We start from the raw sequence: 17,055 nt of genomic DNA, 5'->3' as shown, positions 1-17,055 counted from the left end.
GGTCTGGCACGGAGATGTAACCGCGTCGGGCCAGACCTACGTTAGTTCATGTAGGCCCCCTAGGCCAGACGAGGCTTTCATGGATGTGTAAATCCCCTCCAGTAAAGAGGAAAATTCAAATCTGCACTAGGTATTCTGATTGGCTATTCGTAACGTTCCAGCCCATGAAATTATTAGACTATATTAACTTTGCGATAGGCCACTACCATTGTTTTATAACAGCTGTTTAATTTATGATATTTATAAATAATATTGGTTGGGTATTGTATTATGAATCTTTTATGTTTTCAATAATAATTAATGATTTTTTAATTTTTGGTACGTTTGGTCCCTAACCAGGACGCCTTTGTACGATGTTTCGACTTGGCTCATTGGCTGGAGCTTCGTAGATCGGACTCAAAATTTCGTGGATTTGGGCCTTAAAGGGTTGCAAGGAAATAACTGGTGTTACAATCTTAACAGGTTCTGTTATTGGATCGCACGTAAGTCTTACGGAATTTGAGTGTAGCTTGATGTTTTGCCAGTTCATGCCCGTCGCACTGGCGTACTTAGTACAGAACAGTACAGAATATTTTATTTTGACTCTTGAGAAAAAAGGGATCTTCGTTGTGGAAACTCAGTGTCCTGGATATTTGTTACGCAATGACATCGCTTCTGGAAACGTCTAACTAACAAATGGCACTACATATATATTCATTAATTATTATCTACGGTTCTAATTATGGTATATTATAATTATATTGACCTAACCTACTGCTTTTTAAAATCAGCTGAAATAACTTATAATTTGTTAATAAATTTATTAATATGTAATTCGTTAAAGTATTGTTGAACGAATGAACTTGTCTTAACTTCTTTTATTACACATTAGGCTTACACAATAGGCTGATATTCTTAAAACCAATTTTATTTTAGAGTAATTTATTTAGTAATTTTATTTTATTTTTTTTATTTCACCTCTGCTGCATGTATAATGTACCATATAATGGTATATAGATACTGTATCTTTCACATTGTAATAATTTTGATAAAAACAAGTGTTACAACTTTTTCAGAATGAAGATTATAGGTTGAATATTTGATATAATATAATGAGCCTATCAAGAGAATCCATAATAATTTGCGAACCATCGCCATCTATTTGCAAAGTAAATAGGACTAGAAGATGGACAAGCAAAAAAAGAAATAATGGTGGAAAAAGGAGGAAAGTTGAGGAACCCCCAAAGGCGCCTTTAAGAGTTGAAGAATATGAAAGTCCTTTAAAGTATTTAAGGATAAATGGGTATTTAAAAATAAAAGCAACATACATTTCCATATTGTATGTATGTGGATATTAATTTTTGTCTATATATTATAGCAGGAAGCGTTCACTGTCTTCAAGCAAAAGTGACATAATAGTTATTGATTCACCAGAGATTAAGGTATCTAAGACGCGATTAAAACAGAAATGTAAGAGACTGAGTCCTATTCCTATTACACCCGAGGATAATGCTGCGCTTCAAGACAGTGTAATTATCATTAGTGATAGTGAAATTGAGTCAAACAAAGCTGATAAGGTTACACATTCACATGATCAAGTCTCTCCATTGCCTAAGGAAGCTTCTTCTATCCTTGAATCAGATTCTGAGGACCTAATTCTAGTTGAATGTTCCAATATAACGGATAAACATGCCGATAGAACAAATCCTGTCCCTCAAGTTCAAAAAGGGTTTTATAGAACAAGGGCATCCGTGAAGAAAATGAGGGAAGAAATGTCAAAAGAGAACTGTCAGAAGACCCCTCAAGAAAATATGTTAGATTCAGATAAGGGAAAAATATCTACTTTGGCATCCAAACTGCATCTTCAGGAAAAAAGTAAACAAGTGGAAGTACAAAGAAAGGAGAAAAATATTGGTCAGTATTAAACTCTTTTGAAAAATTGAAATGAGACCTCGATAATGAATTAATTACAGAACCAAAGGAGGCATCACAGGTATCAGAAGAAATCGCAGTAATATGGACATCTAATACAAATACATGTCTAACAACAAAATCTACGTATGAACTTGAAACCTGTGGCACTTCAAATTTGAATGCCACTAACGAGAAACAAACTGACAACTCTGATACATCAAATTCGAATGCTACTGATGCTGTTAAAATGGTGATCGATCCGACAACTTCTCAAAATCTGAAGTCAGACAGATCGAATCTTCATAACCTAAACGCAAGGAGTAGGAATATCTCAAGAAGGATACGTTTAAAAAACGCAGGGAAAACTCCGATGATGGGAAAAAAGAAAATGAAATGTTTGCAAGATATGGTATTCAATCAGGCTTCAATATCATCCAATAATCAATATTCCCCGTTAAGCGAAACTGTACAAGTAGACTGTGAAAGAAGGCCGCCCGGCAGTTTAAGAGAAATAATAATCGATGGAAGCAACGTAGCCTTTGCGTACGTCAGTTTATATTTTCTTATAACATCATTCGCTTGCTTATTATCAATAATTACATCCCAGTATCAAGTAATTCGTAAAATCAATATATAATGAGAACAATACTATTATACGAATGCTATGTGTTGTATGGTATATCTATCTATCACAGGCATACAGCTGGGAAATGTTTCTCGATAAAAGGATTACAGCTGGTGATAGATTATTTTAAGAGTCGCGGTCACACGGTCAAGGCCTTTGTACCCCATCACCGACGTTCTCCATGTCACAAAATCCTGGAACAGCTTTACAAGCAGGGTATCGTCATCTTCACCCCTAGTAGAAATATAGATGGTAAAATGATAACACCATACGATGACCGGTAGGTTTCATCTTTTTTTTTTAAATCAGTCAATACATGCAGCTATCAGAAAATATTCATCAGGAATTATTTATATTCAGGTACATATTGGAATACGCAACAAAATGCCAAGGCATAGTAATATCCCATGATCGGTATAGGGATTTATATGATGAGAAACCAGGATGGAAAGATACCATTAATAAGAGATTGCTCGAGCCAACTTTTGTGGGAGATTACGTCATGTTCCCAGATGATCCTTTAGGAAGACGGGGCCCGAGCCTATATGATTTTTTGCGTCACTGATTCATATTTTTTATAACGAGTTCTTTTCATAATTTTGTTGTATTTATCAAATAGTAACCAAAGACTGGTTGCTGTGCAGTATCGTTTTGCAAAATTTATTTTTCCAGAAAAAGAAAAAAAAATACTTTATTTACATGCGCGCATATAACATGCCAAGTAATATAATATGATTATTCATCTGGTGGTTTGTCCCAGGATGGTTTCCAGCACCATTTACGCGATTGACGTATGAATTCCATACTCTCCTCGGCAGCTTGTCTTGCTAGACGTTGCATGGGATTGTTTTGCTCAACGTTAAATCCGGCAGCTGAGAGAACAGTTTCGTGTTGAAAAGCAGTGCTTACTTCTGCAATAAAAGAAGATTGCATTAATCCAGACTCATCTATTTCCTGTCTGATGTATTTTACTATTGAAGAAATAATTACTTGATTTGGCGAACAGTTTACGTAGTACATAGTGATCATCCGCCATTGCTGTTAGTTCATCCATCGAGGAATTTCCTAGTCGACGACCTAGTAAACAAGGTACACGTTCTCCCTCGAAAATGGCAGAGACCTGTTCTTTTTTTCTATGGGAATATTTTTGTTTTGTCTTTTGCATTTTGCGATGCTTAGTCCGGCCATCGTTCTCTTGTGAAATGCTAATGTGCTTTTTGTCGCAAGATGAAACATCGTTTGGTGTTTCTGAATGATTTTCAATTGCAATTTTGGCAGTAGATAATAAAAGAGTCTGTTCATCCATCATAAGACTTTCCTCAGTCTTTGTAGCTTCTATAGAAATTTCTGCCTCATTCATTGATTCATTTTGATTGGTATCTTTCACAGAGATTATTTCTGTTGGAGCAGTCTCTTCTTGAGTTGCAATGTTACATTTTTGGTTCTGCATGACTTCTAGTTTCTCTCTATTCCCATCTTCAGTTTCCGATGCATTTACTGTACAGATAGTTTTTTCATCGTCATTCTGATCTCCATTACCAGCTGATTTTTCTAATTGATTCTTAGTACTTGCTACCTGCTTGCTAATTTTTTTACTTAAACTAGACGCTAGCCGTCGCATCTCCTCGACTTTCGCGGATGAGAAATTCATTTTTCCTGGTACTAATTTCGAGCCCTGAAATAGTCTTTCTGATTCTATCGATCCATCTTTTCCTGGTTCATTCAGATCAAATAATTCAGCAAGGTCTGACGTTCGAAACAGTCTACGCTGGCGTGGATCTTCTAGGACCTTATTTGATAGTAATAACTTAAAAATCTGTCTGTGATACATTTTCTCTTCGATTGTACCAGCCGTTACGAGTCTATACACAGTGACTCTTTTATTTTGGCCAATTCTCCAGGCTCGTTCTCTTGCTTGCGCATCTGTAGCTGGATTCCAATCAGGATCATAGATAATTACCCGATTAGCACCTGTTAAATTTACCCCTAAACCACCGACTCTTGTAGTAAGTACAAATACAAAATAGGAAGGATTCTCATTGAATTTTGTTATTGTCTGTTGTCGTTGCGACATTGGAGTGGTGCCATCCATTCTCAAATAAGAATATCCTTCATGCTGGATCAATCCTTCCAGTATATGCATCATTTGTCGACTTTGTGTAAATAGGAGAACTCTGTGTCCTTGCTTTTTCCAAATTTTAAGCAAGGATCGTACCACAGCCATTTTTCCAGCACGTTTCCAGTAACCAAATTTTTCTATAGTCTGGTCCGTTATCTCTTCTTCGTCACTGCTATCCGTTTGATTTCCATAGATATACAGGTCAGGATGATTACATATTTTTCTAAGGGCAGTCAAGGCTACTAGCAGTCTTGCACGATATCTTCCTGTATCGCCGACTTGACTTTTTTCATGTAAAACGTAGGACACGTCATCAGATCTTAAATGATTTTTATACAGTTTACGCTGTTCATCTGTAAGACTACAGAATAGTACTTGCTCGTTCTTCTCGGGCAGACTAACATGATGCTTTACATCTGTCTTAGTTCTTCTTAACATATAGGGAGTGATGGCATCCTTCAGTAGAGTTGCTACCTGGAGAGCCGTAGCTTCCTGAAGGGGACTCGCGTTTGTGTAACCACCACGTGTTATGGGATTTGCAAAATGTTCAAGAAAAGTAGGTAAGGTACCAAGTTTTCCAGGTAATATAAAATCAAAGAGAGACCACAATTCTTTTAAGGAATTTTGCAATGGACTGCCTGTTAGAAGAAGACGATGTGGTGTTGAGAATTCTTTGACTGCTTTACTCACTTTAGCATGAGGATTTCTTATTTTATGTCCTTCGTCAAGGATCACATAATGCCAGTTTGTATTGACTAGGAGATCCTTGTGTCCAAGGACTCCTGAATACGAAGTAACGAGCACTCCACCACCTTTAAGGCGATCTACTAAGTAATACGGATCACCTTGATAAGTTCCAGATTGGTGTAAAGTCGCAACTCTCAAGGTTGGCCACCAATCATGAAAATGTTTGACCCATTGTTCCAGTAAGGTTGCTGGACAAATGATTAAAGTTGGTCCCAGTCCACGAAACCTTCCACCATCACTCAGTAATTCGCTACAGTCAAGACCTGCCAGAAAGGCGATTACTTGTACAGTTTTTCCTAGACCCATCTCATCTCCAAGTAAACCACCTAAATTTCGACCATGCAATTCCCACAGCCATTGAACAGACACTCTTTGATACTTATACAGTCTCTTCCATACGGAATTTGGAACTTTGAATAAATTATCTATAGGATGGAAGGATTCAGTTTTTAAACAGCTACTACTTTCCACTCTGTGTCTGTACGTATCCTCGTCCCCATCATCCAGAATTCTCTTTATACGTGTCTTTTTGGATTTTGTTGAAGTATCCTTCTTCGTGGATGATGTCTTCCTATTCTCATCCTCTGAATCTCTATGATCATCGCTTGGAATATATTCGCTTCCGGAATCATTTGGAGATTCTATTACATCAAGGGATCCTGTACCTGCTTTCGTAATTCTTTCACTACCAGTGTTATCTTTGGATCCATCCAGAGTTACGGATAATTCATTATTCTTTACGCTCTCGTCGGAATAACGTTTATCATCTATCCCATTTTCAATGTAACCGTCATCACCAGATGGGTCAAGCATTTTTGTTTCCAAAGTCTCTCTTTTTCTAGGAACATGCTTTTTCGAAGTGCGTGACTCTGAACTAATACGTTCCAAACGTCGTTTTTTATTAGGTATTACTTCATCTGCCGTTTGGGTTGCATTGAACTTTGACTTTATTGATTTCTTCAACTGACACCTCTTCTTGGCTAATTCTGCCTGTTGATACAAATACTTCTCAAGATCCAATAGCTGTGTTGTTTTATTGAAGGTTCTTCAAGAATATCCAAAAACAGATTTATAATTAAAATATTTTAATCGATAGGAACAAAATTCTGGTTTTATGGAAAAATTCAATACCCAGTAGTGTTGCGTTTAGCAGATTCCTTTGCAGCTTGGAATGGTGTAATTTCTCCCAACCGGACCTGTTTTTGTAACTCACTTTCTCCAGAGTTGTTCTCTTTGACATTATCATCATTGGACACGCTCAATTTACATTTGGCGAGCTCGGTGATATGCTTAGCAGCAGCTTCTAAAACCGTAGCCTCAGGAAGGGCGATTGCCTAAGAAGAAAAATAGCAAAAATTCTACATAGAATGAATAACGTCTTGGAGTTAGTGATTTTTGAAAAATCCAATGAAACCACATAACGTACGACTAAAATCTTAATATAAAGTTATCCTAAATTTTAAATAGTAAGGCTTTCAGCAGTACGTTACGTCTCTCCGTTCATTTCGTCTTTCTTGACTGTTGAACAAAGCTAAAGCTCTAACCTTAAGTAAATTTTGCTCAACGTCAACAGTAGTTCCCAGCGTGACAGGCATATCTTTTTCATGGCTTCCAGTATCATTGTTAATCTCCATCATATTAAGTTTAATCTAGAATACAAATATCGAGTAAAAATAACATTTGAGTTAATTCCTTTATTTGCGTGTTGTCTGGAAATTCGGTGTAACCCAATATAACCTGACTACGCGCCAGAAATTATCATCGATCGCAAAACGGCTAAACTTAACTCGACCTGTCAAATAAACCACGAGGATCAGAGCAGATCAGAGACAATCAGAGACTTCATACACATTTCATTACATCACAGCATGCAAGACACCCAGTGGCGTAGACACAATTAAATTTACAAAACCGTTTAATTTTATCTGTAAATTTTCTTCATGAACCATAGGAAATATGATTTCGGGTTGGAAGAGATGCTGGAGAGTGTGGGGTAAAACTTGGATATCTTTTTGTAATATTTTTATTGAAAAAAAAAACTCGCCACGGTTAAGTTTACATATGAGCCAGCTGTATACATACAATCAAAAGTTAAACATTTATACATATGAATTTCAGATTAAATAGTGGCACCGTGGCAAACCCAGAGATAGAGATAATCTAGATCATTAAATCCAGACCCAAATTGGCCTTACACTGTCGAAATTAAAGATATCTGGCTGACCGACGTGGGAGATGTTAGGAAAGCTCTTAGACCAATTAAATGATGGGCAGTTGTTAGAAAAGGTCGGGCCTGATGTAGCCTCGAACATTTCTAACCCATCGAGATCTACCAGGAGTATTTTCGTATCGATTATACCTACGGGTCTGGATCGCTCCTCCAAGTCACCTCTGAAGGAGAGGAGCCTATGCAATTCAAAATCTGTAGCCGATGTACTTGAAGTAGAATCACCTGTTTCTAAGTTAACCTGACTGTCGTCCTCGTGAATGAAACCCCGCATCATCCTTACAATCTCCTCGGCTGTCGTGATGTTCTTCTGGAGCATGGTTACCTTCATACTTTTCGTAAGCAAGTAAGTCTCGCTATCATTATCCAAACGTCCGTTTATATCTTTGATCTGTTCAAAAACAGGAATACCAACGCAGGATAAAAATCCATTCTCTGTGAACTCCTTGGTGTAGTCCGCAGCCCACGTTAGACCTGGAAGCTGTTCTACCAGGAAGATGGAATTTAAACGAGACTCCACTGCGATCCATTGGCGAGAGGATGTTTCGCCATTTTGTCGGGCTATAAGACGGGACCAGGCACGTCCATCCGGTGCCAAACGATTTGCTGCCATCACTCTTGGAGCTGACATTACCTGAACGATTGAAACAAATATTTTCATTCGGTTTACCACTTTCGGCGATTCTTACTGAGGACCTGAAGACAATAGAGCTCACCTGTTTTTTCGGACTTAAATGGGACCATAGACTTTTGTTGCTTACTACCAATGGTGTTCCCGCAACTATTAATTCACGCTCTTCTCCCTGTACCAGATAATATTCGTCCTGGGAGGATAATGCTCCAGGATAAGATGACATTACAACCGAGCGACCAGTTACAACTTCAGCGTCCTTGTCCGTGGAAACGTGATAACCAAACGTGTATCTCTTTAGGAGTCTCAGCATTCTATTGTATCTATGAATGATAAGAGTACAATTTGTTCAGATAACTCAGACGATACCGTAAGTTGAAAGATTTTAATCGATACCCACGTTGCTGATTATATTTCACATATGGAGCAGCACAAAGAGAAGGACAAACAGTTAATTTTAGCTAGACAAAGTTATTAACTATAACTTACGGTGCAGCTGTGTTCTGGGCTACGGCGATCAAAGGTCCTAAATGCTCCCTGGGCAGTGACTTCAGGAACGTCATTCCTCTGTAGTTATCCTTGAAATCTGAACCATTGAGAGCACGCTCCAGGTCAGGCAAATCGGAAGCCATAGCAAGCCAAAGGAAATCCTCCGACTCAATCTCAACCGATTGACGGCTCCGTCGAACCGCGAATTTCCATCCAGCTTCCATACCATCCAGTTGCGCGTAGAATAGACGTATCTAAGAACAGAAGGGAGAGTAAGTACTACGTTCATGTCCAAAAGAAATGTATTATTAATTTATATAAAGCATCATTATCCACCATATGCCAGTATGGATCCTTATCAGCTAGGACTTCAGCACGTTCTCTGACAGCTGCGTTGTTCTCACGAAGAAAGTTTCGCATTTTCCGACAAATGGCAGCTCTTGGTGCACACGCGGAGCGCATTGTATTACGCCAATGATGATGTATGAGCTGCCAGGTTAAACTACCTTCCACGAGTCCTGCCGCATAAGCCTGTACCATATCCGGATATTCCTCAGAAGTCTGAATCTCAATGATGGACCATCTGAAGAAAGATTTGACTATAGACATTTAACATCATTATCTTTCAAGTCGGATATCAACAATACTCGTAGGACATACCCTGTCTCATAGATACCAGTTTTATAATAAGCACGTGCTGCTCCAAGTGGTATGGCTGTAAGATCATTGCCTTGTCCCCAAAAGTCGACACGGTACCCACCGTTACGTTTCCATGTTACAGTCGCTGAGTAAGTTCCATCATTTTCCACACTGTGTAAAAAGAGATAATAAGCAAAATCATCAAGAACAGCAAGTGGAATCGGTACCAGGCTGTGTCATTATGGTTATGCCAACATCAAATATCTAAATTCAATATTGATTTAAGGTATTGCTAACGATTTACATCAGTTGAGCAAGATGTCAAGTAAATGTTGATTAGGGCCAATCTCTACTTTGCTCTCACTTTAGCAAAGGATAAAAAAGATGAGAATGAGTATACGTACTGGCCAAACTCCCCGAGGATGATGGCCCCGATGCCGAGCATTGCTACGGCAACGAGTATGTAAGTGGAGATGCGGGTTTGCAGCCACGAGGCCCCTACTACCTTCAGCATGGCTCATCGGTAAGCTAAACACCTTGGTTCGAAAGAAAAAAAAAGACACTTGCGTTCTCAACCCATCGATTACAAACTATTACGCCCAGCCGCGGCTTCTTCTTATTCGAAGTTGCCTCTCTATGTACGCTCTTGGCGTCTCTTTATGCTCTCTGCAACATAAAACAATAGAATACTTATTCCTTTTGATAAAAGTTTTACAGTATATGGGAACTGTGATTTTTACCTAATGTAAATCTTATGTTTATATTTTCAGATTCGCTGTCAAAAGTTTACTTAATGTAAATTAATGTGCAATACGTATTGATACATTTTTTAAACTTTCATAGTTAAACATAAAAGTTTTATCGAGTGAGGAAACGACTGTGTATATATAATACCAGGAACCATAGTTCATCCTTATCATGTCTCTAAGTAAATTGACGGGCCACAGGTGGCAGTGCAATCAACGTATGTTAATATATCATAATTGGTTGCGACAGACGTACATACATATATACAATTTGATAAACTTTTGGAATGCTCACGTAGGGGTCACGTGATGTGAATCATTTTGAGATCGACAGTGAGTATATTAAATTCTTGGAAAATAGGATCAGTATTCAGAATAATTAACAATTAATTAGTCATACGGTTTATGTAGTCCGTTTGATACGAGTTATTGATAAGTCAATTGCGCAACTCGAATGTTTTATTTGTATAAAAAACGTATTCTTTTTTTTCAATAGACGACCCATGTCAGACAGTTTTACTGGGGACTTGACTAGACATATACATTGATAAGCTTATCGATATAGATATATGTGGTATGATTGCAACGTTAAATTTTTGAAGGTCAATAATGATAGGCATTTAAGAATTGGCTCTAGCAGTGAAGAGCTAATTAGGGTCTTATCAGTTTAATTTAAAAAGTATACACGGTTTTCGCGATAGAGCGAACTCGCGGGTTGAAAGGTCACAATGATGGGGTGATTTATGAAATAAATTGTTACGCTGACTTTCAAGATTTTCCAGAAAATATTTAAAAACTCATCAAGTCACTGTTGCTTGTGCAATATTTAACGTGAACTGACTCTCTAATTTGGAGTGGGTTCTATATAACCGACGTACGTCGACGTCGATCTGACGAACACGTGTTTACAGAGTATAATAGGATCCTACGCAAAGGTACAACTTATTGCCAAGTAATTGACATAGTCTAACAGAGTCAGGACGAAAATAATCAAAGTCCATGAAAATAGTTTGTGTGTTGAAATAATAGAAGGTTTTTAAAGAATATAGAATATAGAAGATTTGCATTCCATGAAAAGTTCGATTTAGGTTATCAGTATAAGAATAAGAATAAGAAAGGAAAATAAAAATAAAGAATACTTAAATAAGAATACTTAAGTTTTTATATAATTTACTAAGTCCATTTTCCAGCATACTAATTATCATAGTATCGATCGAGTCAATGGATTTTTCATGTCTTCATGTAATATACGCATTTGCTTCTTAAGCATATGCTAGAAAAATGAGAATTATCGATTATACCAGGAATCTATTGGCATTCATTGGAAAGTACCTAGACAAGCTATCGCCATTGCTTGATTTATGCTTGCATATAAATTTCGTTATAGGTCGTTCCATATAACGTAGACACACATCGTCTGAGGCACGAGCACGCGCGGATCCTCGCTTTAAAATAGCATATTTCGATGCTAAGTGGGAGAAGTGGCAAGTCGACAAAAGCAATGGCGATCCTCTATGTGTGCTGACGTACACCGTGACTGATGAGAACGGATCTAACTGTTAGCAAGATCTATAGCTTATTAAATATCGATGATGGAGAACGATCTCGAATCAGGAAACATAAGACGTAGGTACTAGATGCACTAGACAAAAAAAAAGCAGTTAAAACCATGATCAAAGATCCCAAGTGCTCCAAGATACCGGAAGCGAAATACACACGTGCCCCTTTCAAATCCCGCGCAATCTATGTTGCCTTGACAGTTTTGAAAAATTCACAAGTTTTTCAGAGTTACAATAACTTTGCCTATTCGTGGAAATAAGGAGGTAAGACCTATTCTTGGTACATCGATTAAAGTGACGAGTCTCAAGTCATCCAATAGCTCAGTTCAGTTATCCGTTCAGTTATTTTCAATGATTGGTAGGCCAATTGTAATTTTTATATTTATTTAAATTAATATTTACCTCAATTAATATTCTCACTTGCGTGTCCCACACAAAAAGAGGATTTAGGATGCACATAGAGATCACATTCCTTATGGACAGTGGTCGTATCGTCACGACGGCTATGGACCAGTTGCTCCGACACTGAAGTCCAAGCGTTCTCTTTCGCTTCTCAATTGCCACTGAGCTGCATCGCCAGCTCAGCCGATGGTGACGACGGCCGCCGCCTGCTCCGCACGGTCCCAACCAGGCTAAGTTGGGCCCCCAGTCTTCCCGAGCCCTCTCTCGTCTACTCTGGGTTCCGACATTTGTGCTCGACATTGGGACACTCCTTGCTTCGCCTCCTCCTAGCCTTCACGGAATCCGAGGCTGTCTCGGTTTCCCACCGTGCACGCCATTGCGTCCGTTCTTTGTGACTTGCTTGACTGTCTGGCTGGGTAGACCGGCGGCTGCCTGGACAAATGGCTGCTTGGCATATTTTATATTTGCCATGTTCACTTTCCATTGGGTACCTTAGACTTGGAAATAATTACCTGAGTGAAATTTCCAACGAGTGCTGAAAGTCAGGAAATATTCATTAGAATCCATGTCTGAGATAGCTTTTGATTTTTTCTTTAAATTTTTTTTTCTTGCTATTTCACTTATACTTGTTAAAATGTCTTGCTTGTCGAGATTATACGCTGTTCTGTTGCGTCGCTAGATAATGAGGTTTTAGTTAAATAACTTTTATCATTCAATCAGTAGATTCTCATGTACGTACTTTAATACTATTTAAGTCTAGCCACGCCATCTTATAAAGAACTCTTGATTATTATTGGCGTCGTATATCACTTGAATGCGTATTTGTATTTATTAATCATTCGGCGTGTCAAGCGAAAGGTTCTAGATCTCTATCCGAGTCTGAGGTTGGAGTTAAGAGATGATTAAAGTTTTCAATTAGAGTCAATCAAAGATCATTACGTGACAGCGTGCTTCGAGTAACGTGTGCATCGTTCGTCGAGCTTTCTAGAACGAATGAATTGATAATAGCCAGAATATACAAACAAATGCTAAAAGATAATTTTTTTTAAACCTGCTGGAGTATCGGCAGTCATCATTTTTCAGCATTCCATTAAATTACCATTTTTCCTTTAAACTAGATATACTTAGGATATTTACCTGAATAATTTCTAACACAATTTTTATTTCCATTGAAAGCCTTTTGAATGACTTTTAAATATTCATATTTATCAGGCTTAGCCATGCATTGAATTAATGGGTGACAGGATGACTTGGTCCAGCTTCAATGATCCCATCCAGAAGACAAAAGTTTAACCGGAAGTTGCTTGTAGATTGTGTAACCGTTACAGAGAAGACGTATACTTTAGCAGCATGTCTGCAAAGGAATAAAAGTTAAAGAAAAATATGAAAGGATTATAAAAGCTAACAAGGGTCTTTTCTACCTGACCGATTGAAATCACGCTGCGGCGACCCTTAAAACTCTGGAACATAATTACAAGAAAGGGTCTGGAAACGATTTCAAAGCTTCCTATAGAATTAATAGAGACAAAGGAATTTTCACGTGGGTCCCTATTGCAGAACGAATGAGACGGTACAATAAAGAAATAACGGAGTTAATGAGAATCCTCGGAATTTCATGATTGGCATTTTTGAACGGGCACGTGCTATATGGCCGTGTCGAAGAATGCAATAATCTTGATAATGGAATTCAGCGTCTAGTCGTGGAAATATTCCCAGCAAATAATGATATATATTTTTCTGGTATCGATTATGCCTGATATGACTTGATTATGACTTGATTCATCATTAAAAATAATCATTATTAGATCTCTTGTTCTACTGAGTACCTAATAGGACATATAATTTGTTTAATTAAGTATACTATTGTAGTATCTTAATTTTCTTCTAATTAAGATACTTCCAACTAATCATATAATTATAAGGCCTAAATCAATTATTCGTGCGTTCGTGGTTCAAAATTCCTGTTTTTTTTTTAAATATAATTATTTTTTAATATCCAGTAGCCAAAGGGTTCGACCTGATTTTAGTAGCTTGTAGTGGAAGATCCTGAGGCGCACATCATCACGGCGCAAGGGCTTGCGCGTGAAGAGCGAAGCCCGCGAGAAAAGCTTCAGCGCAAAATTTTCTTCAGAGCTCAGAAGCTCAGTTCTAGTCGAACGGTGAAAAGAGAAGTTGAAGAGCTGGCCCAGGACTAGGATTGAAAGAAAGTTTTAAGAATGAAGTATATCTTCGTATTAATACTTGCAAAGATCATCCTTGGTCTTTCTGATCATATTTCTACTCATAGTAATAAAGCTTACGAAAAAAATGGGGTACACTCGGTACCACTTGGTTCTGAATCCACATTCTATTGGAGGTGCTGATTATATTTTGAAAATCGTATATTCGCTCGTGTCTTCAAATTTTTTAAAATCTTATATTGCATCCTTCCAGGACTGACTATACCAGCGAATCTGTAACGATCGAAGTTCACTTTGTGGCTGAAGAAAGTTCTTGGTTTGCTGTAGGATTTTCAAATTATGGAGAATTCAAACATGCAGACTATTGTGTCTTGTGGATCGATTGGCATCGCCATATGCAATTACAAGTAATATATAAAATTTTAATATCCTTTGTCGATACCATTTTAAATGATGAGTGTACTCCAGGACGCCTGGGCTGATGAAGATGGAGAATTAAACCTGGATCAGCAGCAGGATTGTGAAAGCTTCGACTGGAAGCAGCGTGACAATATCACCAAGTTCACTTTCTCCCGGAAATTTGATACCTGCGACAATCACGATTACATAATAGAGGTGTGTTCTTAATCCTAATAATGGAGGATGGAAAATTAGACTTTGTGATTTTTCTTATCTCAGAGGGGAACAACTCACATAGTATGGCTAAAGGGTCAGGGTCCCTTGTCATCCTTGGCAGGTCTGCGAGTATCCGACGCCAAAAGTTCCGGAATGTCAAGAACGGAATTACTGAGAACATCACATCCGGCGCCAGAGTGGCCTTCCGACGCTTGGGAACTGGAATTGCTGGTGAACAGAATAAAAGTACCAAATAGAGAAACAACGTATTGGTGTCGTGTACACAAACTTCCGGATTCATTGAAGCAAAAGTCTGTAAATCCGAAACTTACCATTGAATATGTAAATGCTAAAGACGTGCTGATCGTTAATTCTTATTGCAGACATCATATTCTTCAGTTTGGACCTGCCATACAAACAGGCAATGAACACCTGGTGCATCATATGGAAATTTTTCATTGTGCTGGACTAGCCAATATTCAAGTTCCTCATTACAATGGTCCTTGTGACGCTGCTGATCGTCCAGAGGGAACTCAAGTAGGTTATATTAAATAGAATCTTTTAAACGAAAATATATCTACATGTCCTACACTCTCTTTATCATAGATTTGCAAGAAAGTCCTTGCTGCTTGGGCTATGGGTGCTGATGCCTTTGTTTATCCGAAAGAGACTGGTTTACCTATTGGAGGAACAAATTTTAATCGTTACGTCATGCTGGAAGTGCATTATAATAACCCAGAATTACAAGACGGTAATATAGACTCCTCTGGAATCCGTTTCGTTCTTACCAAGAGCCTGAGGCGTTACGATGCTGGAGTAATAGAGCTGGGATTGGAATATACCGATAAAATGGCGATACCGCCCAATCAGGTAAAGAAGAAAGCTTAATAAATGATAACGGATATACATATTAAATCCATTAAATTTGTTTCTCATTACTCTAGGAATCCTTCACGCTATCCGGTCACTGCATTTCCGAGTGTACAGGAGTAGGATTGCCACAAAGTGGAATTCACATTTTTGGTTCTCAACTGCACACTCATCTAACCGGCAAGAGAGTCGTGACACGTCACATCCGTGACGGCAAGGAATTACCTTTATTGAATTACGACAATCATTACTCCACTCATTTTCAAGAAATCAGATTGTTACCAAAACCCGTCACTGTTTTACCGGTAAATACAGAACTTTACGAAATTTGTACTCATGACGTTTTCTTTATCTTATCTATATCGTTAGGGCGACGCTCTGATAACTACATGTACCTACGATACTAAAAACAGGAAAAACGTAACACTTGGCGGTTTTGCCATTTCCGACGAGATGTGTGTGAACTATATTCATTATTATCCCAACACGCGATTAGAGGTCTGTTTGGTCGGTTTCCATTGTTCACAATTTGATTTTACGAATCCTAAATTTCATGCTTGTATGACAGGTTTGTAAAAGTGCAATAAGCAACGACGCTCTGCGTACGTATTTCCGGTACATGAGAGACTGGGAAAATCAGCCAACGAGTAACGAAGCTATATCTGCTAATTACAATGGAATAGAATGGACCAAAGTGCGAGTGGCTGCATTGCACGATCTTTACGAAGCAGCGCCATTAGGTAAAAGATTGAAGAAAGGTTAAATATAATTTACTCGTTTAAAAATGCATTTGCCCCTTTCAGGAATGCAGTGCAATGCATCTGATGGTTCGCGATTACCTGGTCTCTGGGAAAATGTCGCAGCATCTCCAGTTTCACTCCCATTATCACCACCTGCTAGGGATTGTACCGATTTTACAAAAAATGGCCTAGAATCGGAATAATATTTGCGACTGTATTCCAAGGTAGTTAAAATACGCGTTACGTCTTTCTTTGGTGTATTGAATTTAGCACTGCTGCTGAATATTGTCTAATAGAACTTGACAAGTGCGCTGCTCTCTGAACAAACATGAAGATGGCCTCCAGCAGTTTCTTTGGTTACTTTACTTCAGAACCACGCTCGCCCTTAGGCGGAAGAATAATTTGAATTAAAACCCTAGAGCAAAGCGGTAACTTTTAGAAAGCTTCTTTCGTGGGCGAAAAATAAAGCCAAAGTACAAACAAAGTTTTAAAAGTAGAGCCCCTCATGTGACGTACACATATTATGCATGAATATATACATATTTCCACATGTCTCATTTCTGCTAAATAAGA

General features: G+C 38.2%; 4 protein-coding genes and 1 long non-coding RNA gene across 11 annotated transcripts; 3 read left to right on the top strand and 2 right to left on the bottom strand.

The window, feature by feature from the left end:
• Window positions 1–3: 3 nt before the first annotated feature.
• LOC107268730 lies at window positions 4–3,161 on the top strand. Of its 4 annotated transcripts, none has more exons than XM_025086012.1 (7): window positions 4–130; window positions 340–482; window positions 1,056–1,282; window positions 1,358–1,893; window positions 1,953–2,436; window positions 2,589–2,798; window positions 2,879–3,161. In XM_025086012.1, the coding sequence occupies exons 3-7, from the start codon at window positions 1,092–1,094 to the stop codon at window positions 3,081–3,083; spliced, it is 1,626 nt and encodes a 541-aa protein (XP_024941780.1). In that variant the 5' UTR covers window positions 4–130; window positions 340–482; window positions 1,056–1,091; the 3' UTR covers window positions 3,084–3,161. The 4 variants fall into 4 exon arrangements, with proteins under 4 accessions (XP_024941780.1, XP_015597263.1, XP_024941782.1 ...); XM_015741777.2 differs by lacking the exon at window positions 4–130 and adding an exon at window positions 185–260; XM_025086014.1 differs by lacking the exon at window positions 4–130 and having other exon boundaries at window positions 315–482.
• On the bottom strand, window positions 3,152–7,297 carry LOC107268719 (DNA excision repair protein ERCC-6). Of its 2 annotated transcripts, none has more exons than XM_015741760.2 (5): window positions 7,177–7,297; window positions 6,929–7,033; window positions 6,516–6,718; window positions 3,509–6,429; window positions 3,152–3,429 (listed from the first exon to the last, which is right to left on the bottom strand). In XM_015741760.2, exons 2-5 carry the CDS (start codon window positions 7,019–7,021, stop codon window positions 3,254–3,256), a joined length of 3,393 nt encoding a protein of 1,130 aa, XP_015597246.1. In that variant the 5' UTR covers window positions 7,022–7,033; window positions 7,177–7,297; the 3' UTR covers window positions 3,152–3,253. The 2 variants fall into 2 exon arrangements, with proteins under 2 accessions (XP_015597246.1, XP_015597247.1); XM_015741761.2 differs by having other exon boundaries at window positions 7,172–7,269.
• A 92-nt stretch (window positions 7,298–7,389) lies between these two features.
• On the bottom strand, window positions 7,390–12,339 carry LOC107268728 (putative phospholipase B-like lamina ancestor). The gene is made up of 7 exons (XM_015741775.2): window positions 12,078–12,339; window positions 9,775–10,036; window positions 9,392–9,541; window positions 9,068–9,314; window positions 8,732–8,985; window positions 8,328–8,565; window positions 7,390–8,245 (listed from the first exon to the last, which is right to left on the bottom strand). The coding sequence occupies exons 2-7, from the start codon at window positions 9,882–9,884 to the stop codon at window positions 7,553–7,555; spliced, it is 1,692 nt and encodes a 563-aa protein (XP_015597261.1). The 5' UTR covers window positions 9,885–10,036; window positions 12,078–12,339; the 3' UTR covers window positions 7,390–7,552.
• LOC112494512 lies at window positions 9,524–9,928 on the top strand. Its single transcript, XR_003059999.1, has 2 exons — window positions 9,524–9,656; window positions 9,740–9,928. It is a non-coding gene; the product is annotated as an uncharacterized LOC112494512 (long non-coding RNA).
• Window positions 10,086–17,055, top strand: LOC107268727 (tyramine beta-hydroxylase). 3 transcript variants are annotated; one of them, XM_015741774.2, is made up of 11 exons: window positions 14,078–14,433; window positions 14,511–14,664; window positions 14,726–14,872; window positions 14,936–15,183; window positions 15,256–15,409; window positions 15,479–15,742; window positions 15,817–16,047; window positions 16,112–16,240; window positions 16,311–16,482; window positions 16,546–16,706; window positions 16,779–17,055. In XM_015741774.2, the coding sequence occupies exons 1-10, from the start codon at window positions 14,294–14,296 to the stop codon at window positions 16,683–16,685; spliced, it is 1,779 nt and encodes a 592-aa protein (XP_015597260.1). In that variant the 5' UTR covers window positions 14,078–14,293; the 3' UTR covers window positions 16,686–16,706; window positions 16,779–17,055. The 3 variants fall into 3 exon arrangements, with proteins under 3 accessions (XP_024941775.1, XP_015597260.1, XP_015597259.1); XM_025086007.1 differs by lacking the exon at window positions 14,078–14,433 and adding an exon at window positions 10,086–10,449 and having other exon boundaries at window positions 16,546–17,050; XM_015741773.2 differs by having other exon boundaries at window positions 16,546–17,054.

Source organism: Cephus cinctus, unplaced genomic scaffold (genome assembly GCF_000341935.2).
Source record: "Cephus cinctus unplaced genomic scaffold, Ccin1 Ccin1_scaffold0581, whole genome shotgun sequence".
In the NCBI taxonomy this organism is placed as follows: Eukaryota; Metazoa; Arthropoda; class Insecta; order Hymenoptera; family Cephidae; genus Cephus; species Cephus cinctus.
This window is presented reverse-complemented; position numbering and strand designations above follow the sequence as displayed.

Bases quoted from the DNA above. Each gene is read 5' to 3' on its own strand.
- LOC107268730 (XM_025086012.1), top strand. From the start codon at position 1,092: ATGAGCCTATCAAGAGAATCCATAATAATTTGCGAACCATCGCCATCT. The intron at 1,894-1,952 runs GTCAGTATTAAA...AATTAATTACAG, and splicing joins AAGAAAGGAGAAAAATATTG to AACCAAAGGAGGCATCACAG. The intron at 2,437-2,588 runs GTACGTCAGTTT...TATCTATCACAG, and splicing joins GGAAGCAACGTAGCCTTTGC to GCATACAGCTGGGAAATGTT.
- LOC107268719 (XM_015741760.2), bottom strand. From the start codon at position 7,021: ATGATGGAGATTAACAATGATACTGGAAGCCATGAAAAAGATATGCCT. The intron at 6,430-6,515 runs GTATTGAATTTT...ATATTCTTGAAG, and splicing joins GCTAAACGCAACACTACTGG to AACCTTCAATAAAACAACAC. The intron at 3,430-3,508 runs GTAATTATTTCT...CTTTTATTGCAG, and splicing joins TAAACTGTTCGCCAAATCAA to AAGTAAGCACTGCTTTTCAA.
- LOC107268728 (XM_015741775.2), bottom strand. From the start codon at position 9,884: ATGCTGAAGGTAGTAGGGGCCTCGTGGCTGCAAACCCGCATCTCCACT. The intron at 9,542-9,774 runs GTACGTATACTC...CTTTTTACACAG, and splicing joins ATCCTCGGGGAGTTTGGCCA to TGTGGAAAATGATGGAACTT. The intron at 8,246-8,327 runs GTGAGCTCTATT...TCAATCGTTCAG, and splicing joins ATTTAAGTCCGAAAAAACAG to GTAATGTCAGCTCCAAGAGT.
- LOC107268727 (XM_015741774.2), top strand. From the start codon at position 14,294: ATGAAGTATATCTTCGTATTAATACTTGCAAAGATCATCCTTGGTCTT. The intron at 15,410-15,478 runs GTAGGTTATATT...TCTTTATCATAG, and splicing joins ATCGTCCAGAGGGAACTCAA to ATTTGCAAGAAAGTCCTTGC. The intron at 16,048-16,111 runs GTAAATACAGAA...CTATATCGTTAG, and splicing joins AACCCGTCACTGTTTTACCG to GGCGACGCTCTGATAACTAC.